Source organism: Seriola dumerili, unplaced genomic scaffold, assembly GCF_002260705.1.
Source record: "Seriola dumerili isolate Sdu_G_001 unplaced genomic scaffold, Sdu_1.0 BDQW01001821.1, whole genome shotgun sequence".
In the NCBI taxonomy this organism is placed as follows: domain Eukaryota; kingdom Metazoa; phylum Chordata; class Actinopteri; order Carangiformes; family Carangidae; genus Seriola; species Seriola dumerili.
In genome coordinates, this window is record NW_019176076.1 from 996,237 (window position 1) to 1,023,055 (window position 26,819).

General features: G+C 40.3%; 1 protein-coding gene across 2 annotated transcripts in view; it reads left to right on the forward strand.

Annotated features, from left to right (window-relative positions):
- Positions 1-563: 563 nt before the first annotated feature.
- Positions 564-26,819, forward strand: part of tnr (tenascin R) — an 89,146-nt gene continuing 62,890 nt past the window's right edge. For both annotated transcript variants that reach the window (XM_022768757.1, XM_022768756.1), the window contains exons 1-6: positions 564-589; positions 19,886-20,006; positions 21,562-21,778; positions 21,904-22,004; positions 23,495-23,657; positions 24,565-25,041. In XM_022768757.1, coding sequence (XP_022624478.1) covers positions 19,923-20,006; positions 21,562-21,778; positions 21,904-22,004; positions 23,495-23,657; positions 24,565-25,041 — 1,042 coding nt within the window. In that variant the 5' untranslated portion in view covers positions 564-589; positions 19,886-19,922. The remainder of the gene's footprint in view (positions 590-19,885; positions 20,007-21,561; positions 21,779-21,903; positions 22,005-23,494; positions 23,658-24,564; positions 25,042-26,819) is intronic.

Here is a 26,819-nt window from a genome sequence, read left to right on the forward strand (position 1 = left end):
TCTTTCACAGCAGGGGAAAGTGTACATACTTATGCCTCTGTGAGCACTTCTGCTTTTATGCGTGTGCTTTTGTTTGTGTGTTTATTGGTGTGTGTGTGTGTGTGTGTGTGTGTGTGTGTGTGTGTGTGTGTGTGTGTGTGTGTGTGTGTGTGTGTGTGTGTGTATATGTGTGTCCTTGTAGTGGTTATGAGAAAAGCACTGGAAGCAGAGCTTGTTTGCTCTGTGAATATAAGTGTCAACTTGCATTGCTAATTTACAATAATGTCTCCATGCTTTAGCATAAACACACCGCTGAGCTATAAGGGATAGAGAAGACTTCAGGAAGCTCAAATGTATGTTTCACCCCGTGATTTGTGCTGTGTTGTGTGTGGGAGTAATAAACACTTCTTCCATGTTAGAGGTGCTACAGCATGTGTGTCTTTACCACCGAACAATTTGCATTTCAAATCATTTCTAGGGAACGCTGAACTCTTGAAAGCAGTTCAAATGTGTAATTGGTGTAATGCTAATTTAATCTCCCTCCTCTCCTGGACAGGTGCAGAGTCAGAGAGAGACTGGCAACAAGAAAAACAACGTACTCACAGAAAAGGTAGCGCACGCACACACAAACACAGACACACTCCTACGTTTAGAGACGCATTAATGAACATCCATATTTTCCCCTCTGGCTATAGTGTAATGTTCAATTTAATGGTCTAATGTTCCTTAATGACTGCTTTATGTGCATGGGCTTATTGTGCATCTATCAACCTGAAGCACATCTAATCAGACAATTAGCCCTCATCTTGGGCTAATTTCCATGTATGTATTCATCACCATAACTGGCTTTCTAATAGGAACACAAATGGATTGTCACTTCTCTTATCACATGGTACACACACACACACACACACACACATACACACACACACTTACCTATCGGTCTATTTGTCTGTCTGGACAGGCAGAGTAAAGCTTAGTCTCAAACCAAGACAAATACAGCTATGAGATAGGAGGTATGAGTACCTGACTGTAGACCAACTTATGCTGTGCAGTTAAACCCAGACACACATGCAGGGCTGAGAAGGAATGCTTAAAAACACTGACACAAAAGACATCCAGTGCATACATGCATGAGATAGCGTGTCATTTCCTGCATGTAGATCCGTGAGATCTCCTCAGGCTTCTGATATATTTTTCCTTCAATTTCTGTATCTGTCTTGTTGTCCACAAAGGGATTAATGGTTATTACTCACGGCTGTCAGGTTTTTGTGTACCAGTGCCATAGTGTTAATAGTTGTGACGGAGGCAAAAAGTGCTGCACACTTTTGGCCGCCTTATGTATTAGAAAAAAATCATTAATTTAAGCCACCTGTTTATAAGACTTTATGGAGTGCAAGAGCCTTATACGTGTTTCCTGCTGGGTGTTAATAGTTGAATATTTCTCACTGCGCTGTGTAGTGTGTGGGAGTATTAAACACTTTTGCCCTGTTATAGTTGCTGTGTAAGCATGTGAGTCTTGGTAGTCACACTGGCACTGCTGTAGACAATACATAATCTGTTCTGTGTCAGAGGTGCAGACCTGTCACCAATGACCCATTTCCTGTTTTTGAATTACAAATACATCATTTGTGCGATTCATGTAGATCCAATGAGTTTTAGAAATTGGGTTGGGTGTCTGAGTCTGTGAGGACAGAGTCGAGGGGAATGAAATGAAAACCACACCTTTTGAGTTGTCAAAAAAAAAAAAAGAAGAAGCTCCTGGCTCCTGAGGCACCTCAGAAGAGTGAAGACTGGAGAGGTTTTTGATTGCACATATGCCTTAAGGTAAGAATCTCTTAAAGTAGCATTATGATAACCTTAACTGGCTTATATGACGATATGGTAACCTTGGGACTGTTTATTGACCTGATGTGGTTGAGTTGTTTTGATTTAGCGAACACGAGTCATCACAATTTGGATGTAAAAATATTCCGCTTGTGAAAAGTTACTGACGTTATGGCTCTGAGACTATTAACATTACTAACGTTGCTGATGATTAAAACATAAATTGAGCTCCTCAACAGCCGGTGCAATAACTGTGAAGAGCAAAAACTGTGAAAAGCAAAAATCACATTCATCTTTAGAAATGATATGTGCATCTGCACTCACTGATTTGGGAATACGCTGCCTAATTATACATGGGTTAAACAGCTAGGGTATCTTCATCATTTAATTAAATTTTCAGCCCTGGGATCTGACAAAATAGGTACATGACCCTGCTGCACTTATTTACACACCGGACTGGTGAGCTATTCCGCACAGATTTCAGTTTTAAACAGTGATCATCAGGATGTGCCCCAAACACCATTTTCTCTGGATAATGAAAATGAAGCTTTTAGTTGTATAAACAGGATTATTATGAGTGGCTCTCAGCTAATGCTTCATGACCACTGCTTTTTACAGTCTTTGCAGCAGTGGCATTATTGTGTGCATATTAATTACCTAGACACAATTTGATGCAACCTCTCATTTACCATGTCCAAAAATTAAGACCAAAAATTGCCACAAATTAAAAAAACAAACCTGCATTTGATGTTATTTAGAAGTAAAAGACCTGCTTGAATTTGTTTTATTTACAGTTGTGATCTGATTGCTGTACATTACTAATTTGATATTTGATATGAATTGTTCCATTGCAACCAACACAACAACTAGTGTGCAGGTTGAATCATCAAATGTGTGTCTTTTACACGTTTGACGTTTTGAGGTTCGAGCTGTTTTGGCTGTGTTATGTTGGGATGCTGTGTACGTGCGCACAGCTCAGTTTTGCTGGAAGCTCAGAGACTACTTATGTGTTTTGTTTAATCTTGCATATATGAGGTTAACACAAAAATACACACCTTTATGCTGTGCTGTGGGGTGTTTGGATATATATCTGTAGATATGTTTTTCACAGAAGAGAATTTAGTATTGGACAGGAGAAACTGTTGAGGGCTAAAATATCTTCATCATCTTAATGGAATACTGTGTCGATGGCAACACAGAGAGAGAAAAGGGAATTGCAAAGAGAGAGAGTAAAAGGGGAAACAAAATAAGGAAGTGATACGGTGACTGGCAGTGTCTGACACTGTTGTCGTTTTGATGTTAACCCTTCTGCTGATTCAACAGTATTATTACCTACCTACAGAGCTTATGTTTTCATAAGGGTCTGTTTCTTGGTTTGTTTGTCAGCAGGACTACGCAAAACGCACTAGACCGATTTAGACCAAACTTGGTGGAGGGTTGGGGCATAGGTGAGGGAAGAATCTATCTCTAATTTTGGTGCAGATCCAGTTAAAGGGGCAGATCAAGGATTTTTAAAAAAAAAATTTTTAATCATTTTTCTTAACATTGGGAAAATGGGTACTTTTTTGCCATTTTGTTTCAATTTCTCAGGAAGTAATGTATGGATCTTATGACTTATTATGTTATATGACATATAAATCATGTATCTTGTCCAACTTCTTCCTTTTATTTTTCTACTATGAGAGCTAGACAGAAATGTGTAGGATTGTTTGGCCTTGGAGGAAGTTTGCGCTCTGCTGAGTGCCATTCTAGTTGCTCCTGCAGTCATTAAACATGAGACGGCGAGCCACCCGCAGCACTAGCCATGATTTGGCATCTATGAAACTACTAAACACTGTGAGGTGAAGCGCGCAGTAGGAAATGTGTCTCAGAAGGAGCTGGTTTATTCCGACTGAGGTGTTCTGAGTGAGCATAACTTCTGGTTATCAGCAGAATGAAAGCCTCTACAGTATGTAAAAAGGGTTATTGAAACAGGTACAAGGATAAGAGGAGGAATGAGTGGAGTAAAGGCACAGGGGCATAAGAAAGTGTACATAAACATAAAACACACACATAGATACTGTATGAGGACCAATAAGGACAGAGGAAACGGCAGGGCAAAGGAAGAAGCAGCATAAGCAGAGTGGAGACAGGAGGCGAGAGCGACAGCAGTGGAAGCCTTTGATCTTAGGTTTCTAATCAATGGGGATTATGGTTCGTGTGCCGGTGTCAATCCTGATTATGGCAGCGGTGGCAGCAGACAGCGGTGCATCCAGAAGAGTAACAGACAAACACAGATCCTTATTCTAAAGAGAAGTGTTCTGCTCAGTTTTGTCTAGATGCATCTGATCTCGCAGCTGAACTGTTTGACAGGACTCAGAAATCCAACGCGGAGATGGATTCAGCATTTAGAAGACAGTAGGGAGTGTGACTACAACGCCGGTGTGTAAATCTTCATCATACCCAAAGATAGTCTGTAGGGACCGTCTGCTGTCACATGTAGTCAACGGAACTGCGATATTGTGACTGTAATGTATCAGCATTGTAGGGGTTCGTCTCCACGATGGGGAGTAAACATTGTGAATACATGACACAGGAAATCAGGTGAAACACAGTGTAACAGAAACTGCAGCGTAAGGACAGACAGACCCTGGAGAACCTACTTTAAAATCTCTGGATGGGAAATTCTTTCAACTTCCACTGACGGCAGTCGGATTTTGCCAAGTATATCTGGGAGATGAGATGTCATAATTTCAATGACTATTGCCTGAGGCTTTTGATGTTTGAGCTTTTTTGGATGTCATGCATCTTTTTCTACTGTTTTTTATTTATTTATTTATTTCAATTTCTTTTACACACAACATTTGTATTTTGCTCAGGTGGGGCAATATTATTTGCCAAATCTATCTCAATAATTAAACTGTAATGTATTTTTATTTTTCAAAGTTTACAAATTTTCAGGGTTCCCTGACAATTTCAAGTCGGTATCATATGATATGCTGAAAATCATGTGCTGGTTATAAATAACTATAAAAGAATGATTCTGTTGCATATGGCTTTGAAAGATAAACTTTACTGACCGTACGCAGGGAAACAGACGTGTCACCGCGGTAAAAGACCAGCTGCAAAGTATAGATATGGAAAAACTAGAATGCTCTGAGCACCTGCTATATACAAAATGAAACAATGAAAAACAATAGTAGCCACAAAGTTTATCGAGACATAGAAATATAACAGATATGGGGGATATTTATATTTAGACCAAAGATGAGACGAGGTGGGAGCATGTGACTGGATATTCACTGGCTGTTGGAGTTTTTAGGAGGCTTTCAAACGCTCCTACTGAAATTCTGACATGAGCAAATCTAGGTTGGACAGTAACTTCTAACCTTGGTATGTGTACATTTTTAGTGATACATGAACTGCTTGTTCTCCTAGTGAAGTAGACCTGGGGGCCCCTGCTGGCAAAATTTTGCCAGGAGGGGAAATTTGCCAGGCAGTCCTTATTAGTCTTATAGGAGCAAAATTGTTCAGCAGCATCACAAGATTATGTTGTAAGATTTTGATGGAAGTTTGGTCAAAAAATCTCTTTGTAAATGTACAGTGTTTTTTGCAGACCGTAGTACCACCTAGATTGAAATTCCACTCTCTAACATTAAGGAGATTTTGACTATGGTAACCTGATGAAATTCAAGAAGAATTTATTACCATACAACCAAACCAAACAAATGTATCAGAACTAGTTTTATTCTAAAGAAACGTCTTATAAAGACTCAGAAACAAGAACCTATCCTCAGATGATGCTTTTTATTTATAGCTGTTCCTTTACTGGTGAGATTTTATTCTATTTCTACTTTTGCTTGGTTAAGACATTGCAGCATAAAACAGTCACAGCAGTCTGTCACTGTGACAGGCTCTCTGCTAATGAACTGGACCTTTGGATCTCCTCCTCACCAGGCTATTCCTGGAACTGATAGCATCACAGTCTGATGTCCTGGTTCAGAGATGTAGCCGAGATAACCCATTCAATATGACCTTACTTCCCTCTGTACTGGAAGCTACGCCAATTTGACCCTGTGTTAGCTCGATCAATAATGGATGTCTTAACAGTCTGACCCAACCTCTTAAAAACATGAACTTTCCTCTAAAATTGGATTGTGCTGCCTGAGTGGCTTTCTTTAAGGTGATTATGTCCCGGTGCCATTAATAATTTTCTCACTTGTATTATAGCTTTCAAAGTTTGTAAACAATGGTTACATGTGTATTTTGTAAGTTCTATTCTAACATAAAGAAATGCCAGACAGATCCCTGAGTTTAACAGCAGCCTTATAACCATAAAACTTTGCAAGCTGTGCATTGTTTTCTTTGATTCTTTGTTCATGTGTTCCTCTCTACATTGAATTAGAAATTAGAAACTGTATTACTGTATATACGAAGTTAACATTTACAAAATTACCATGAAACAACTCTTAACTTCATTGTGTCCCACATGGATAAGACAACTTAAACACAACACAGCTTGTGGGAGCATTTCCCTGCGTAAATGCAAAAAAGCAAAACCAAAAAGGGCATCAAAGCAAAACAAAGAACACAATGTCTAAGCTGCAAAAGTACAAAACAGTCAAAACAAAACCAAGACCAGGCACTGAACAGCAACGGTTCATGAAAACTGCAGTCCTCAAAGTAAGTTTTTAAAGAGTTTGACTTGATCTCATTAGACAGGTTGTTTAAAGAGTCTGGCAGAGCCCTCATGGAGAAAGCTCGATAATCCGCAGTCATCTGTCTAGACTGTGAAATGACCAGAGCAGTGCTGCCTCAGGATCTCATGCTGTGCTCGGGCTCATAGGGGCTTAAAAGCTCAGATACAGCTAGGCGCTAGTCCAAGATGTGTCTTAAAGGTAATGAATAACATTTCTAGATGAGTCCTACATTGCACTGGCAGCCAATGAAGTCAGGCATCAGCCAGTCTTCTATAAAAGCAAGCTTTCTGACAATCTCAGGTTAAATCCCCCTTAAAGATCGATGAATTTGTCATATATCTGATGGTAAGTGGAAATGTAGTAAATCCAACAGCTTCTTTAAACAAGATTGGTACTGTACCCACAGATTTCTACCTGAAGACGGTCAATAGTGTCTTTGTGCTTATCACAGTAAAATGATTGTCAAGACACTTGACCAGTCAGATTATTTGTCTACATTTCATGGCTAAAGCTCTCCTCTTCTCCTCAGTGATCAAAGTCTGACCAATCTCAGGTTCACCAATCTGTCCCAACAGTTTGTACTTTAATCAATAATAAAAGTCTTATGAGTCCAATCGTAGCTTGATCAGTAATTTACCTTTCAGAGTGTGACTCAACCAGACCTCAGTCGATGCTGGAGGTCGAACCAATCTAACCCTTCTGGGACAGACAGGGTATTAAAAAAGTTGCAATATTGTGGTAGTTTCAGAGAGAGACTGGTTGATTTCTATCACAAAATATATTCTGTGGATTCCAGCAAAATATAAAATGTAACCACCCCTTTCATGAATTATTGATATGCAACATTTGCAGAATTTTCACAGATAACAGTCAACAGATTCTTAAATTATGTTATGTTTCTACAGATAGTTAATACTGAATATCACACCACTAAAAGTATATATTCCTGAAGCCTTAAGACTTTCCCTGTCTTCGCTGTTGCTTTATCAGAATATCTGTTCCTTTTTCTTTCCTCTGCTTTGGCAAGAGCTTCACTTTGTGTTGACAGATACAAAAGATTTCCATGAGAGAGATACTGAAAGACGCGAAATACTGAGTACGAGAAGATTGTACTGTTGGCCTTTTTTCACAAAATTCCTGAATTCAGATAAAACCAGGATGGCACACAGCTTTCACTGGCAAGTCAATGACAAGCTTGTTTCAACATGCGTGACCATTATTATCACTGCAGTGTGTCGTTCACGTTTCCCCATTTCAATGAGAACACTAGATTTAGAAAAACAGGTTTTCATAAAAGTGGGACAATGTTACCACAAACAGAAGCCGATACCCGTAATAATTCCTGTCAATAAAACATAATGCCACGCAGGCTTTAAAATAAGCACCTATTGTGGTTCTTTGCTATTGAGCTGTTTATTTGGTAATTGAATACAATCCCTGCTGAGCGCCGGGAGCACTTCTTCCCTCGCTGTCGTGGCATCGAGCAGACAGCGCCAACAGAGGAACGTGTCAATCCTTTTGATCCCTCGTAGTTGCTTTATCATCTCAGCACAGCTTATGGTATTGGATTGTTGCTGCATTTTGTGTGTCATTTCAACCCACCTTTAAATCATAGAAGAGAGAGAATAACAGATAGCACAGGTGGGAGGAGGATGATTTTTTTTTTTTTTTCCTCCTCACTTATTTACTGTATATGAAAGGTACAGGAGGATGCGTTGTCATTTCTGTCCCACAAGAAATTGAAGCCTTTGAAAGAGGAAGATGAAAGGAGAGAGACGGCTTGCTAGAAAGGCAGCGAGAGAGACCGGCAGACAACAGCGGCTCATGAGGTGACAAACGGGAGGTTTTTGAAGTTTTTTGTCCATTTTTTTGTTTTGTTTTGTTTTAGGTCACGGCTGAGCAAAAAGATAGGGACAGAGAATTGAGTGAAGGGAAGGGGAAAGGAGGTGGAGGACTACAAGTGCATGTCAAACCCAGACAGGCTGTTTTTGATGTGTTTTATGCAGGAACCTTATAGAGCAGAGACAAATTGAAAAAAGGCACTGCTTTCTCAAAAACCTTATACACATGTTTCGCACAAAATACACACAAAGTGACAGAGAATACTTAAAGAATTAGGCAAAATAAAAAACATAATTATGAGAAACAGACAAAAAAGGACAAAAGAAAGAGAGAAACATTTTCTTTGTTTTGCTCTGTACTGGTTTACATCATTTGCTCGTTCTACCTTTTATATTTTACTATTTTAGTTATAATTTTTTTTCCAGTCTTAATGACAGGCAGGACGCTCCAAAATGGAAAATAAGTTTGCTAAAAGCCGTGTATTGTGTCAGAGCAGAATAGAGGAGCAGTGGGTAGGGTATTCATCTGCAGCAGACAGTGAGAGAGAAAAAATCTATTCAATTCCTCCTGACTCATAGCTGGCTGAACTCAAAAAGGACTTAAGCATTTACCTCCACTCTCTAAATTTTTTACAGTCCTCTCACGCTCTTTCATCCTCCTGTTCTTTCTCTTGTGCTCTTTTTCTAGATCTCTCTCATCTCTTCTCTCTTTCCCCTCCGGTAGCTTTTTTATCTCATTCGGTCTCTCCCACTTTTGACTCGGTGCTTTTCTTCTCATACTCTCTGTCTGTCTGTTTCGGTGCTTCTTTTGCTCTGTCTGCCATCTTTTTATCTCTTTGTCAGCGTGCATCTGTAGTTACAGTTTGTCTCATTACTGGTTTTAAATTAACACTTTGAAAGCTTGTAATGAGATCGGTAATTTTTCTGCTCCGGCTAAACTGCATATATAGGAAAGACAAATTAGTCCAAGAGTCTTGAGACGATACAAGAAGAGTTGAGACGGAGTCAAAGAGGAGTTCAGATACATGTAGCTATGAGACCGAGACTAAGACCTTGAAAATTTGAGTACTCTGTCATGACCAACCTCGGGCTTGGATTTAACTAATAACCGTCAACTTCTTTTTTTTTCCTTATTTCGCTTGTTGAGTTTTGAGTGTTAACTACAACATAAAACTTATAGAATACAGGCAGTTGGATTTAATCATACAGGATCAGGAAATCAACAGTAGTGCACAGTAAATTGCAATGTGTTACTGTGCATGTACAGTACTTCCAATAGACTGCTGGTCTCACATACAGTTGAAAATTACATTAAATTAGAAACCTCTTTTAATTGGTCGCACTCGTCATCTTTCACACACTGGGGCCACAGAGGACAGATATTAAAAAATGCTCATCTAACACCATAATCTTTCAAAAATAAAACTCTTGGCCCATGTTTGCTGTACTCACTACTGCCTAATTTGACAAAAGATTGCATAACTTCACTTTGACTGAACTTATTCTGGCCATGTAAAATGTAATTAGAGAAGACGCAACTATAATGGTCTAGTATGGCTCTTTTTTGTGTGTTCATGTCCTGCCACGATGGTACATGGCGTACAGGATGTGATGTCGCCGTGCTGGCGTCTGTGTAAACACATTCTTGTGAACATGATAACTCAAAAAAAATACATAACAAAAATGTCATACTTTCACCACAGTTTCTCTATATGGAGCAGATGATCTGGTTAGATATTTAGAGCAACGTTCTGCATAAATCTCCATATTAATGAGGGAACATTGATTTCCAAGAAATTGCTGTAACTCCTTAACACTTGAAGCTAACATGTTCAAACTGAGTTGGTATGAAAAAACTTTGCTAATTAATGAGCTAATTAGCGTGATTAGGAGGACAGATTTTTTCTTGTGAACATGATAACTCAAGAACAATGTCATGCTTTCCCCGTAAAGAGTAGATGATCTGATCAGATTTTGTTGCGCTTTGCTGCATAAATTTGCTTATTAATGCAGTGAAACTTTTTCTTGAACTGTTGGCATTCTTGAGGACAAGCCACCAATAAGCATACGTGTTCTTTTGGCAGGGAGAAAATGGCTGGACACAAAGCAATCCAAGTACCTCTTGTTAGTAGTTTTTGTAAGACAGTGGGGCTATGGCTCAGAGGCATAAGCTATTTCAGGCTGTAGCTGCATAGACAATATATAGTAGCATAAATCCATTTTTGTGTTTTGTCTCTTGAGGGTATTTCCTATTGAAAATAAAAAAGATAAAGGAAGAAATAGATAAATGGAAGGATTTTTCCATTATTTTACTTTATCTTTGTTTCTTTGCCATCTTTAGCTGTTGATCAGTTATTAGCAAATTAGCAATTACCAGAAAAAAGTAGGAAAATAAGTCTGAAAATAAAAAACAATGAGGTATAGATTAAAAGATAAATACATTCAGAAGATCAAATATTGTCTAGCACTTAATAATAACTGCATGTTATCTCGGTTCTCCCTGTGAACATTTGTTTACATCTCCCCTGATAAATTGATCGCAGTGTGCAGCATAGAGCATGCAGTCATTAGTGGCCTGAGGTTGTATTATTTGCTATAGAATGGAATTCTACAGCAAATAATTTCTTGGTCCCATCTTTGCTCTGAAACAGCCCTGAGACAGAGGAAAAGACTTGTGCAGCCCTCAGGTTGTGGGAGCAGCCAATGAACAGAGCCCAATGGTCCTGAAAGACAAGGCAATTTGGCCAGAGTGATGGGAATAATGAGAAAAGCATCGTAATGTTGCCAGAGTCCAATTTACAAGGTGTAGAGAGAAACTGAGAGAGAGAGAGAGAGAAAGGCAGAGAGAGCTAAATGGAGAAGCTGGGACAGAGAAGGAATAGTAGGAAGGCAAGAGATGGGAGTGAGTGAGCGATTACCCACGCAAAAAGGCCTGGTATTGGTTTTGTGTTCATGTTGAGGTGGCTGCACATTAACCTGTGCAAATGGAGGTTATGGCTTTACTTCCATAGGGCGAGCAAGGAGGGGATAACAGGGCTGCTGCCAGAGAAAGAGAGAGAGAAAGCAATGAACACAGCAGAGAAAATTCAGCCTTTCCACCTCTACAGTATGCGAGTTTCAGCCTGAGAATCGGCCACAGATGCGTCATTATACAGCACATCTCAAGAAGAACAGATTTACCGTGCAGAGTAAAAAAAAAAAAAGACTTTTAGGGATAAAGAAAATCCTCAGAGAAAGACAGAAAATGAAAACCCTGTCAGAAAGATAAAAGGAGATGATGAAAATGACAAGAAGAGATAATGAAAAATGAGAGCCGGCAAATAAGAGAAGATGGACCTGCAGAGAGCAGAGGTGATTCTCTGAAAGAGGTGAATAAAATCATGTGGAAGAAAAAGTGTGAGAACGGCAGAAAATTCTCCACTTGTCTTCTCTCCTGACTCCACGTTATGACGCCGCAGAGCAGGGAGCATCTTAAACCAGCGGCAGTACTTGATGCCTCCCTCTGCACTCTATGCCACTGATCATAGTGTCTCTCTGACCGACTGTGTGTCTCTGTGTCTCAGCAGCTGGGGAGGCGCTGGAGATTGCCATCGCAGCTGGATTACGGAAGACAGTTGCTTCATAAACGCTTTCACTATCCTCCCCTCGACTCGTAAAGGGATTGTGACAGCGAACTGCTCCCAAGGCTGACTTATCTGTTCTCGCTGAGCCCCTCCCCCAGGACCACAGAGAGCAAGGAGACCACATACACAGATTGAGACGTACTGTATGTCTACAGGGCAGACCGCAAGCACTTAGTTGGGAGGGAGCAGCCTAAAAACCCCCGTGGCCATGGGAAAACTAGCAAGACACACATACAGTGAGAGTTAATGAAGCTTTCCAGTGCATATCCCTGCATAATCTAATGGGGATGTTAATCTCCTGTGGGTCCCTAACTGTTAAAACACACTGATACACACACACACACCTACACACAATTTTTTTTTTTTTTTTTTCTTTTTTTTACAGAGAGAGACTGTGATCACAAGCAGTGTGTGGGAGGAGAGTCATTCAGTGGCTGCGTCTCATTTCATGATGCAGCTGGCTGGATGAGAGAGGCTTGTTGAGCTGTTTGCATTTTTTTTTCTTCAGCTTTCTTTTTTGTATCTCTTGAACCCTCTTGTCACTTCTTATTCATCATTAAATCCCTGTAGTCATTTTACTGTAACTTTGTAATTATTTTGTGGAATTTTTGTAGCGTACCATTTCTCTCTGTGTCAACGTTTTATTCTCTCATCAATGGAATCATGTTTTTTTTATATACTTTTATATACTACTACTACATTTTTTATACTTTTTTATTTATTGTTTTTGCTTTAATACTCGTGCATCTTTACAAATTCAAGGCTAAATTTTCCCATGTCATTTACACTTTGCACTAAATGCGGTCTGTATATGAATACTTTATGGAGATGATGAAAACAGCGTGTTAATGCGGCACCTCTGACAGCGCTCTGCCAGGTGTAAATGCAGCTCATTTTGAAAGAAAGCCCACGGGAAAGAATATGTCATGACCCATTGTCAATTTTGCCATCCACTCTGCTTCACTGAAGAGCTGTAAGCACAATACACTCCCACAAGTCGTGGCTCCTTTCACTCATCCGTGGTGGGGGATTCATTATGGACGAGGGAGGGAGTAGCACTCACAGCAGTGGTTGATGCTCTTGTGGAAATAACAACCTGTCGTCTTTTTGTTGCTTCCTATGACGTGTGTGTCATGAAAGACAACTCTTCACATCTCCTGTGACATCTAAGATGGGGCTGTACAGCACCATGAAGCTCTGGGTAATTCTGTTCTTCTGTCCAAAGTTAAACATTAATTATCCACAACATTTTTCTCAGACAACAGATAAATTAGAGCCCACCATAGAAAGACCTGACTTTTGCTAACATCCTGTCTTTTCTGAGCCAGGCAATAACTATAACATCAGTGAAGAAGGGCAACTAAATGCACATTTGTGTCCTCTGTTTAGTGACAGGGTCTAATTCTGTCTAGAAATTCATATGAAATTGTTTAATATGCTTTCAGTTAAAGTTTAACAACAGAAGAATTAGCAGGTGCTCTTTGTGCCTGTTTAAGCTTATCCAGGGAAAGAAAATGATTGGTTATATTCTATACTTTCCTTATCATGTCATCAATTCCCATGAAAAGACCAAATCCAACAATGAATTGATCCTAAAGAAAGTGTTGACTATAGGGCTGAAATGAACAGTTATTTTCTTTACTCATTAATCTGCCTATTACTTTCTTTTTTTATTAAGTGATTAGTTCTTTGGTCTGTGCGACTTTAGAAAAGAGTGAGTTGCGTCAGCTCCGTATATACATAGACCGCCATTGTTGTCCAATAATGATAAAAAACACATCTATTAGCCACATCGTTGCACTGGGTGAAATGTTCCTGCATTGTGATGAACATGGGAGCACTAAATGCGTATGAATCCATTGCTGAACATAGTCCCCAACAGATAGTAGTCCTGTTTACAAAAGTAACTAAAAACCATAGTACCCAGCTGTTACACAAATGAAGTATATAATAAAAAATAAAAGCTACTTTGTTGGGTAAACTTGCTTGTTAACTCAAACTGCCAGCTCCTCTAAACAGTGAATAATGCAACCGCAGCTGAACGTAATGTAAGCAAGCAGACAGGGTCAAGAGGTTCAGTTACTGCTCAACTAAAAAATTAAAATCAGCAAGTTGTGACATCTGAGCAGAGTTGCGGTTGTTGCCAGATGGGAGGTGCAGTAAATAAAAACAGAAATAAAAATCATGCAGTCGGTGGCAGCTCGGTCTGCGAGGAAAAAAGAAATAAAAAAAAAAAAAAGCCGTCAGCACGAGAGGTCGAAGGAAAACAGTCAGTAACGAGAGACACTAGTGGGGAAATAAGAGCTCAGTGACTCATCTCTAGATTACTCAACAAGCATGACAGTGACATCCATTGTCTGCACAGAGTCGGTGGTGTGAAGCTGGAGAATGAATGTGCGGCTGAAAAACCAGAATCAGCAGTAACATCATACAGAAACCTGATAGATTATAGATTCAGCATGAACCAAAATCTCTAATGAGCATCCCCAGCACATCGTTAAAGCCATACCTCAAAGCATTTGGCTTTTCTGGAAGCAAAACCAGGTCCTATTCACTGCTAGGTAGGTATACATAATACAGTGTTTACAGAGTGTATACCAAGGTCAAACAGGCCAACATATAATCCACAAAAAAGGGTAAATAAGCCTTTGAATCAGGATCTGTTTATAAGCATGAGCATTGCTTGATAAAGCAGTGTAAAACCCTTTGCAGTGTGAGCTTTTGACCTGGTGAGTGCAAACACAAATCCCAGTAATCCCCAAAGTGAAAATTGCATTGGACTCCCTGGTTGTTACCGACACCCTTCCTGCTCTGCCTCTCCACGCACTTCGGTGCATTAAAAGTCTGTAGTGAGTTACCAAAATGCCAAAAGGACCCAAGTTAGGAAAATAAAGCCTCACAGGTTCATCACAGAAACAGCTCTTTATGTTGTTGTTGGACGTGGACTGAGTTCTAGTCTAAGGAGCACACTCTGCACTGTACCAAAGCCATATCTTCCACAAGGTTAATTTAGCTTCTTTTAGCCTCTGGACTAAACTCAACCTGCGATCTTCACAGGGCATCGCTTTAGATCTAAAATGTATCTTGCAGCACTAGCTAGATACTTTAGCTAAAAACAAACCTGGCCTCTCAAGCCAGGAATAAGTGATCAGGAGCAAGGTCGGGAAAGCACAGTTTGTTGAGTGAGGAACACATTTTCCCTCCTCAAGCTTGATATTTTTGTCCTCATCTGAAGCATGTTTCTATTTCCTCGTTCTATTTTCCCCTTTCCTGCGTGTACACGTATCAAATACATTTTATGCGCCCTAATGTGCGCATGCATGATTATTCATTTGCACCTCTGGGGGATATTTGTGAAAGATGAGACACCAGTTTAATGGTATAAGTCTGTAAGTGCTTGTTTGACTCAGGGGCACTAGCTCAGTAGTTTACTGTTGTTACTTTTCAAGTAGCTAATGTTCTCAACAAGATGCTTTTTCCAATATCTGCCATTGATTTCTTTCACCAAGGATGTGTAGAGAGGCTGAGCATGCTCATCAATAACTGCATTTAAATAAGGGACAGCTTTAAGACTGCTACATAAAAACATGTCAATACATCATAATATATAAACATCATCAACAGAAAGAACAGTCTTTTCTTATTTATAGTTTTAAGTGTTTTTTCTTTTATTGTTTCTGTGTCTACAGTAGCTGATAAAAGGAGTCTTTTTGAAGCATCTGCATGATGAAGAATTGGATTAGTAGCTCAGTGTAATTACACCATGCATTTTTAAATTCAATTCTCTGTTCATATCGACTCACCTGCCCGTAAACCAGATTTTGGATGAAAGAGAAATATATTGTCAAAGATTCAAGACAAAAAAAAAAAAATCCAAAGCTCACCTTTGAGAGAAATGTAATCTACCAAAGATGAAAAAAGTTAGAAAGACAAGATCAAAGTGTTTTTTATTTTTTATTTTTTATATCAAACTTTTAAACGTGCAGGTTTTTGTGATTCATACAGATACGGTTGGGATATTTTGCTGAGTGGCCTCCTTTGTGTAAGATGAATATTTTACCTTTTCCTTTGTGATATTGTATAAAGTGCCCTGATGGTTTTTATTATAATTGGAACAGGCAGTTTCATTTCAGCCTCACGGGGGGTGAACTCATCCAATTTCTCCCAAGAAAATCACCAGGTAATACATAAAGTGACAGCACTGTTTCAGAGCATTCTCAAAGTCATTAAATTTATATTTTTCTACATGCCCAGAATATTTAGCTATGACTAAATGGGAAACATGAACACACATGCAAGCTCAGTTTGCCATGAAGCTAAATTACTTCACATAATGTTTTTTTTTTTTTTTGTACTTACACCTTTCAAAACCTTCTCTAGATTGAGAAGCTGCGTGCTGACAGATCTTATTACCATCAAGGCTGTTGGACTGTTATTAAAATGAAAAGCAAGGAACACTTGATACCTGACACTGAGTGTTTTTTTTTTGCCTGTATACACATGCTTTTCTTTATTTGTGTGTATGACTGTGTATATTCAAGTGCAATATAAAGGCGTATGTATCAGCGCACTTAGTCTCGTGCTGGGCGCTCATCTTAAGCGTGTGTGTTCTCTCTCCTGGAAAAAAAAGTGAGTAAATTAAGAGCCAGTTTTTAGTGCCTGAGGCATGTTGATTCTCCTCACTCTGAGCGAGTAGGTCTGTCCTTAATTGAGCGTCCATGAAAAACCTCCTCTTGTTGTGCGTGGTAATGCTCGTGGGCATCAGCCTGCACCATGACCCGTTGACTAAAGTGTAATCTTGTGACTTTGAACCTCTTTCAAACTTTTATCACTACCACTATAGGACTATATATAGGGTTGCCTTCTATAGGTCTGTATTTAGTAGACATTTAAAGGTAGTATGCCTTAAAGGAAGACACCTTGCATGCATTCACGAGAGCTTTATCTCTTTTCTTTATAGTGAAATAAAATGTTTCCGTGACACTTTCATCACATGACATGTATTTTTAGCTCCATTTGACTTTTGTAGGGAAGATGTCTTAAAAAATTGGTTTAGAATAAAGCCATGCCAATATATTGACTGTTTTATTGCCGTGGTTAATATTATAGCTAATTTTAGCTTATAGCATATGTATTTACTTAATTATTGTTGCAGCTACAACGCACATTAATCAACAGTAGCAGTACATGTGTCAGTGTTATCTAAAAGACATATTGGTAACTGTTGTCCTTTGGCCTGATGTCAGATTAACCAATGAAACAACAATGAAACACACAACATTAAAAATCGGAACAGAGGAGACAAGGACATGAATCAGCTCACAATGTCACAAGAAAATGCAGCAAAGATAAGGTTACAGCTGACAAAAGAAATCCACCACAACATCCATTTGGTAGCTGTGCTGGAGCTTTCGATCACATCACACAGTCTTGATCAGCAGATGGAGTTCATGAAATTGTAGATGGACGTTGTGCCAACTTTCAGGCCAAAGGGGGAAAAAAAAAACATATATACACAACCAAAGAAATACCACCACAGTCACATTTAACTTTCCGTTCCTCTCATCACTTCAAGGAATTTTCTGTCCACATTGGATCTATTTTTGATATTTATATATATAGAGAGCCAATGTCACCATTACATGCTGTAGCTCAGCCATCAGAAAGCACTTACGTTTTTTTACCTGCTCAGTCTATATCTTGGTGACAGTATTTTAACAACCAATTTGCTTAATGCTTTACGAGTCTGTAATTTCAATTCTTTACAAGATATTTCCTGGAAAGAATTATGCTATTATGTAATTCAGTCCTCATCATAGGGAAAAGAGACAGTGTTCACTTGGCATACTACAATACAGAATTACAGTTAAATGTTAATATTACCTAGAAAGTCAGGTGAACATGAAATAGCTTTTCTCTGAAGGACATCAACAATTTCCCCACAATCCAAATCTGTTTTTTATTTTTTCCGAGAAACTTCTGAAAGATAAGAATCCATAAAGACTCTTTTTCAGAAATGTTTGTTAATGTTAGATGTCAACTGATATATCGTTGTTGCATTTTGATATAAAATGCAACATAATGAGAGCTGTTTTCTATCATGCTCGCACGCTTGTTGCGGGACGTTAGTGAAACATGTAGTGCCATTTATCATCATCACATCTTTTAAGCATGCATCCGAGCCATCGACTGAAGGGACACTGCTTTAGCTAATGGCTTTGAACAACACAGTTCCAGTTGGCTTTGTCCATCTCACTCCTCCACCATCTGCACGCTTCTCATTTGTTTGGTGAATTGAGGAGTTAAACGGCTCGTGTCGCGCCAGACAGCAGCTGCATGCTTGAGGGAAGGTTTTCAAAGTAGAAAATTTTCCATCTCTTCAGTTTTGGGGCGGACGGCATTGGTTGGCAGTTGATTCCAGCAAGGCCAGAGTCATTTTTAAAAACATTAGCAGCACTGTCTGAAGCGAGGCATGCTGCAGATTGTAACATATGACCGGCTATCTTCCCCCAATGGGTCTTTTATGATATACTGTATGTGTCAACCTTCTTTATGCGTTTCTGTCCACCACACACGTACAGCAGTGCACACATGCACACGCGCGCACACACGTTGTTCTACTTTGTCTTGAAATGAAGGGTGTGTTCAGGTGGGTGCAAAAGATCTTTAAGAGTGAAGTGCAACTGTGTGAGAAATCTTTAGTTTGTGAGCAGGAAGCCTGTGACATTGAGAATGCATCGAATTTTGAATTGATGAAATTTAAACATTTGTTTTCTGTGGATGAGAGAAACTTAAAAGAACGCATAGCTCATACGCACACACTGGGATTCTCTCGGTTTCTCATTTATGTGCAAATACACTGATATTTCAACGTTTCCACCATAAATGATCAAAAAAGCCCGAGCCAGTTAGGTGTGATAAGAAGACTTCCATCTGGCTCCCACAAAAGGCGCCAGCTGAGTGAAATAGCCTGCTTCACCAACATGAGATGCATTGTTGTGATAAAAGCGGCTGTTGAATACAGACTACACAGGCTCATCTCTGAGATGTGTTTTTTTTTTTTCTCCCTTCTCCTTTGAAGCATCTTCTACCCACACATACATAGGCGCTAGCATGTTAAAACTCACGGGAATTGTGCTCAAAATTACTGCAAAGCACACGTGAACTCACACACATACGAGTGATGTAATTGCTTTTCAGTCTTGAATAACCTCCCGTCCCCATACTTGCGTGATAGAACATCTTTGCAGGTTGAGTAAGATGTCTGATTCAGCTGCAAAAATTCAATAAATTCAAATAGCCACCTTAAAAGACTCTACACGGTTTTGTCTGTACTGCTATGTGACAGTCTGCTTGAAGGATCCACATCCTCTGTGCGGCTTTTATTTCAGCGTGTCCCTGTTCTCACTTCCCCACTCAATGGAGAGGGGATTACAGCGGCATCACTCAAACCATGTCTCTACTGAAATCCATCTATCAACTCTCTCCCTGAGCAATATTTCTATATTCCTCCCAAGTGGAAAGATCAAATATTTGGTATTGCACAGTGAAATACATTCAGAGGTTCCATAATCCCTGAAAGAGTTTCCTTTTTTTTTCTTTTTTTTTTCCTTTCTAAAGTCAATTATTTTACATCAGATCAAAGGCATTTATTTACCATTTACAGAGGATAAACTGATGGTGGTGGGAGTCCCCACACGTGACAGAAACACACACACACACACACACACACTATAGACACTCATGAGCACATGCAGTATGTTTCCATGTCTGTACAATAACAACCCCGGAGCAGCTACAGCACCAATGTACATTGAAAGCACATGCAACGCAAACACTACCACTGTCTGCTTTTTTTTTTTTTTTTCCCCTTTATACCAACTCTTCACATTTCTGTCTTTTTCTCTTTTCCCACCTTTCTGTTACTTCCCCACAGGTGTGAGTGGACAGGAGCCGTGAGGTTTCTTCCCAGCATGCCACTGGCACAGCAACACCACAGGGCCACTGTGCCCATAACAGGCTGGATCCTGGTTTTGGCTCTGTTTCTTGCTCTACAGGTAAAATTTGTTCAGACAAAATAGCCCTGCCTATCTTTTCTCAACTGTGTGCAGCTGCCCTGGGCTTTTTTCATATTCATTATTTATTTGGAATCTACTATTTTTGGCAGCCATGTTAATCACTTAACTCTAGGCACAAATCCACTCAAATTCCGTCCTGGTCGGTTTGAGAATCAAAGAGAAGTGATGCTTCAGACTACCTGCGCGCTTTCTGTGTGTTTTTAATATTTCATATTTGTTTCCCTTTACATTTCCCCTAGAAAGTAGACCCTCTTTGTTACTGTGGGACCTAGTGTTGCAATTGTGTTCCCCCCACCCACCCCTCACCTTCCGACTGATCACTGTAATAAATACTAAATATGCATTTGGTGGTTATATATGTTATGTTGTGCCAAAAGATTGAGGCTAGAGCTGCGTGTCACAGGTAAAGAGTCAGAATCCCCACCATCTGATAATCCATGTAGAAGACATGGAAATAAAGAAACAACATTACGTTGCAAGGAGGAGCTGGCTAGTCCTTGTGATAGAAGTATAAGAAGGAAACATGTTAGCTCACATACCTGTTTGTATTTTCAGTTCTCACTTTTAACATGACAAGTGTAAAGGCTTTTAGGATGAAGACTCACATTCAGTGAAAAAAGCATGACGTTACCTTGAGTAATACTGGCTGCGGCTTCTGGAGTGACAGAGCTGCTAAAGTTGGCCTAAGCTCTAATAACGTCCAGGACCGGCTTCCACGCAGTGAGGGAATACTACACAGCGGATGTAGCTGTGAACAGGTGATGCGCTCTCTGGCCCTTAGAAGTGACACTTGGTTACCACTGTCGGTAGGAAGTTACTCAGCCGGACATTGTAACCATTGTGCTTTATGTTGGGGCAGAATAACACTGTTAAATCCATTCCATACACTTTCACACTTCAGTTTGAAAGGGCTAAAGAAAAAAAAAAAAGACATATACCCTCCAACCTTTTTAAATGCAGAGTATCACCCTTACTGGTTACCTATGCACATCGTTTCAACATGTGTTCTGGCACTGGGTTTAGTGAACGGTCAATTTCATGCCGGTGGTGCTAGAGATCATATACTAACAACTTTCTTAATCAAATATTTTAAGAAATCAATGAAATTTCATATTCAGCAACACGTAGCTGAGTTGGTCCACTGGTCTTTAGACGTGTCTGCCAGTGGCTATATTTTCTGCTTATCATTCCTTTCCCCTTGAAATATCACTTGCTTATTTAATATTAGAAATTCTCTGAGCTCCCTGCCAGACACAAAGAAAGCACAATCTTAAAATACTCAACTGATGCTACAGTCTTTTGCAAATGACCCACATTTTTAATGCGAAAATTGCTTTGTCAGTGTTACAGCAGTGAGAAAATCCTTCATATAGTGTATATTAGTGTCATATTGTTTTGTGTCCCCCCGGGTTCTTTTCTTAGCTTTCACTCCATCATTCTGTAAACACAAGCTAGAAAGGAGAAAAAACAACTGGAACCCCCTGAGTCCAAACCGCGCGCAGTGTTTTTTATTTCATATTGTCTCTCTCTCCAGGGTGCCGCTCATGCTGCTCCATCAGGAGACAACAAGCTGGTTCGTACCACCAGAGTGAGGAGACAGACCCCAGGGGGGGATCAGCCCACTTCCTCAGCCAACCAGACCCTGCGCGAGCAGCCCGTGGTCTTTAATCATGTCTACAACATCAATGTTCCCTTGGAGTCTCTGTGCTCTGTTGACCTGGACGCCTCCGCACCACCTGCACCAGGTGATGGTGAGGTCTCCTGATCGATCGAGCATTTGGGTTTAAACTCAATTTGGCCATCTTATCTGCTGTCCTTGAAACACCTTTTGTAGACTGATACAAAGTTTTCAAGATGTATTCTTTTCATTTTAAAGGTTCACGTGCTGAGCTGGGGTCCGGGCCCTCTGTGGAGGGTCCAATGGATCCAAATGGACCAACAGAGTACTCTGAGCAGACACTGGATGCTGACAGCCAGGTAGGTTTTTTTTTTTTTTTTTAAGTTGAGAAAGGCTCAATTTCATGTAAATGTCCTCCGCTACCTGGAGACAACCTGTTGCAGTTGTTTTGACTCTGAACAGAAGATGTTTTCTGATCCAACCCCACCATGTAAATCACTTCAGATAAATGGGGGGAGAGGCCGATGGTCGCCGCCTCCAGCCAGCTGCCCCATTCTGATATAACTTTAGCGAATTACCTGGACTTGAAAAGGAAAACAATGTTTGGAAACACATCACTCCGGAAGTGCACTATTTTGTTGTGCAGAAGTTCTGTGGCAACAGGAGAACATAACTGTCCAACCAGAGCTGAGTGTGTAAACCATGTGCTTAATGTTACACACCTTGGAAAGCTTCAAGCTCGTGAGAGGCGAGAGGCAGCCTGCTGCTTTGCGTTTGCATGTGTGAACAGGGAATAAGACATGGGGGTAGTTAATTGACTTTCATGTGGCACAGAAACATTTCCAAAGGACAACATCTGTTTCATCAGACATAGTCATTTACATTTCGATATTTATGATGAATTATTTTACCCAGATTTAATGAAAGTGATAGTTGAGCCAAACACGGTCACAGTCACCCCCTGTAGATTTGAAAGGTGGGTGTACAAACTCTGTTGATTGATCCTTCATGAGGGATGAAAGCTCAAATCCGAGTCAGTTAAAATTGATTCCAATGTGAGCCGTTTTCACAGTAGAAAAAAAAATGATCAAAACAAGCATAGCAAATTGTCAAACCACTCCTGCAGCTCAGTCCACTTCTCCACTGCCCATTCATATGCTCAGCATGTTCCAGTCAGCCATATTTTAGCCACAATTTATTAAAGTACACCACTTCCCACTGAATTCTCGCACATGACCCTGTTGAGCTTGTTTGTAGGAGCCCACCTTTTGCTCCTGCTGTTTGGTGAAATTGGATAATGTTGCAGGTTTAAGAAGTTCCTAGAGACATTTTGTTACTTTTTATTGTACCATTAAAACTGACTACGGCCTCAGTTCTCTCAGTTCAGACGGACAAAACTATAAACCTTTTTTCTGCCACTCTCCAAGTCTGTAGGGCTAGAGGTGAGTGACCAAGCGGACCATGTCAAGCTTTGTGCCCACATCCATCAGACTCATTAATGCCTGAGTTAGCTCGGGGCCTGACTCCGCTCACCTACTACCATTTATCTTTGGACTACTTTAAGCACGCTTAATATTTGAAACTGTTTTACACTAGCTAAGCTGTACTCGTTTGTCGTCTACTCTGCGTTTTTGTTTGACCGAGTGTGTGTTGTGTTTGCACTGACGCTTTTACACGTATGAAGTTCCAAAACGATAAATACAGTTAGTTTGAGTTTGAGTTGAGTATTTGATACTTGAAAGATATAGTTTGGGTGACGTGTCACTTTAAAATTAACTGAATGCACTTTGTCCCATAATTACCCAAATGCTTAAGTGCACGTCTTAACCGTACTGTTCTTCTTGCTCAGGTCACATTTACCCACCGCATCAATATCCCAAAAGCTGCATGTGGTTGTACAGCAACGACCACAATCCAGCAGCTCGCCACCAGGGTGGAGATGCTGGAGAGAGAAGTTTCCATGCTCAGAGCTCAGTGTGGATCTGGGTGCTGTGGGGAGAGCTCAGCCATGGGTGAGTACTGTTTAACACTGACAGCAAAGCATATGGGTAAAGTTTGAAGATGTCGTTTTTGTTTATACTGTATAAGCCACAGTATTTGCACAAAAAATGTAATCATAAAATATAATAAAAATATATCTGGTATCAACCGTTGACATGACTGCAAGAAAAATGTTCAAACAGCCAGTCTCATATGTGGCAAGAAGAAAAAAACAGGTATTATAGATAAAACCGTCAGAAAAAAACAGAAAAAAAAAGAGGAAACAGACGAGAGAAGAATATTGATGCTGGAGGGCGACGTCTTTATTCTGCTGCACAGTCTCGGTCTAAAAGGTGTGGAGGAACCTTTGCTACTGGTAAAAATTTAGTTCACTATTCAGGAGATGCTGCCATTATAATATGAGGGGACTGGAATGGATAGCGTTATAGGACATATTACGGTTAAAGGATCTGCTTCATTGACACCGTCACCCCATTCAAATATTTTCTGAAAACGCTCCATCTCTACGGTGAGACTGTGATTATCTCCAGCAGTCACAATCTGAATCAGAATGAGGATGAAATGCGCAGCTGGAGAGGACGGTAGCAGGATGGAAATGCACAAAAATGAGACGGGTTTTCATTGATGTCTTGACTACTGTTTCTCTCATCAAGTCTGTTGAGGCATGTAGAGATGAAGCAGATTAAAAGTTTAATATAATTTAACTCCTGTCCTGATATTGAAATGGTCAAATTCTTGAAATGTAAATGATTTTCAATTTATTTAGGCTAGCTGTCCTCTTAAAAAGGCACTAAATGTAATATTAACCAAAATGTGGAACTATTCCTGTAAGGCAGATTATGTGGGAGGCTTTCCATGTTTGAATCAAGCATTATTTCGCTACATAATTTGTGATGAATATACATATTTTTTCCACAGGTCGTTTGGACTTCGTCCCAGGCTGCAGTGGCCATGGCAGCTTCAGCTTTGACCTTTGTGGCTGCATCTGTGAGGAAGGTTGGACCGGCAAGAACTGCTCCGAGCCTCGCTGCCCGGACGACTGCTCCGGCCAGGGGGTGTGCGTTGAAGGGGAGTGTGTGTGCGACCGTGACTTTGGAGGCGACAACTGTTCAGAGCCGCGGTGCCCTTCGGACTGCTCGGGCCGCGGGTTGTGTATAGACGGAGAGTGTGTGTGCGAGGAGTCCTTCACTGGCGAGGACTGCATGGTCGGGAGGTGTCTCAATGACTGCTCGGACCAGGGGCTGTGTGTCAACGGGACGTGCCAGTGCCGGCCCGGGTATGTGGGAGAGGACTGCTCGCTGGTGTACTGTGCCAACAACTGCAGCAAGAAGGGAATCTGCAAGGAGGGTTTCTGTGTCTGCCAGGATGGCTTTGCTGGAGATGACTGCAACTCTGGTAGGCTGTTACTTTTTATCCTTCACATCAGTTTAATCCTCTGACTCTTGTCATGTACAAAAAGTAGTTTGTCTGACATTTGTGGTTCAATTCCTTGAAGCAGAAACTCTGGGCAAAGAAGTTGTCCTCCCTTAACACTCTCTGTCAGTGTGACTTGGACCAAGTAACAGAGCAGAAGCCCAGATTTCACAATGACACTCTGTGACCCACAAACTCAGTTCAGGCTGAATTCTTGCGCAAGAACAGGTTTCCTTCAAAACTAGAGCTGCAGCATTAGATGGAGTGCCTCCATTGCAGAGAGGGAATTTCTGTAGTGTCATCACATTTTCTCTTCATTAATGATTATTACTATTACTATTGCTGATGTTTGTTTGGGTGCAAAAATTGAATGCACGCTTGAGATTACAGTCTAGCGAAATTTCATGTCTCTTTATCTGCTTTACTTAATGTGTGGGAGTAATTCAAAGAAAAAGAAAAAAAGAAAAAACAGATTGGTTCCGCTTAATAAATAAAACTAACAAACAGTGAAATACAGTATATTCTCTTCAGCTACTCTTGTAGCTACAAATATACTGTAGCTTTGGATGTTCTCACACTGTTAGATGTCACTGATATGATGTCAATTAAAAATGAAGAATCTTACCCACTGTTCTCTCTGACTCATGGTTGTCCAACCACACAGATTGATAGATCTAATTTGTTGCACAAAGCTTTTTTTGTCTCTCTCTGAAGTAGCGGTTCACTGGGCCACAGGTCTGAAAACACAACTCTCAGCCGCATCATTTTTAGTATACGTGCAGCCCTGAAAAACAAACCACTCTCTGCTATAATGTAGGTGGCGGGCGCCTGACTTGCTGGACAGCAGAAGGTGTAACAGCATCCATTTGTCAAAAGTCACTTTCATCCGTGGAGAGAACTGTCACATTAGCTGCAGCCGAGACGGTTTCTGAGCCGTGCTTACCTTTGTTCGGAGCCAGCTCTCCACGCCAAAATATCAGATCCTCCTCCGCCATTTGGGGCAGCTGTCAACAAAGTGACAGATGAGGACAGACAGAGGAGCGAGAGATAGAGAGACTGCAAATCATATTACTAAGGCTGATTTCTCAGCATTGCCCTCCCATTTAATATCTATACCAAATGAGGGTGTCTGAATTGCAATTTCTTTGCAATTAAATGCTAAAATAGCCAATACTTGTAGGGGATAGTTTACTGAATACAAAACAAAGCAGCTCAGCTACCAGAGACCTGTAGTGTGACAAGCTTAAGTGTTTCGTGTTATCATAAGCTGAAGAAAACGGGACGTATTTTTGATTCAATTATGGTTGTGTATGTTCTCCCACTATGAGAAATAATGGAGGCTGTTGAATTTAAATTGGATGTTTCAGACATGGGTTGAGATACAGTATATCTTTACATAGAAATATATCCACCCACGAAGCAGCGATCAACTTGTGCTGAAGAGTGGCATTTAATCTTGACAGCAGAGGTATTCCACGATCGCTTTGACGCTTCAGTGGGAAAGTAGCAGTGACGTTCTCACGTTGTTGGCATCCTCTGAGTGCGGCTGCGGTGACAACTGACATTTACATTTTTCTCATAGCTGCAGATCTCAAGTCCTGCAGTGTATATGAAAACTACAAATAAGTTTGGTATCCTCCCTTGTCTATTTTATTGCCATATTTTATTGCCCTGCTCTGCTCTAGAGCGTCAGTCAAGTTTATCTGAAGAGCGTGGCTTTTTCACTTGCAGCAGATCACACAGTAGTATAGCAGTTTAAT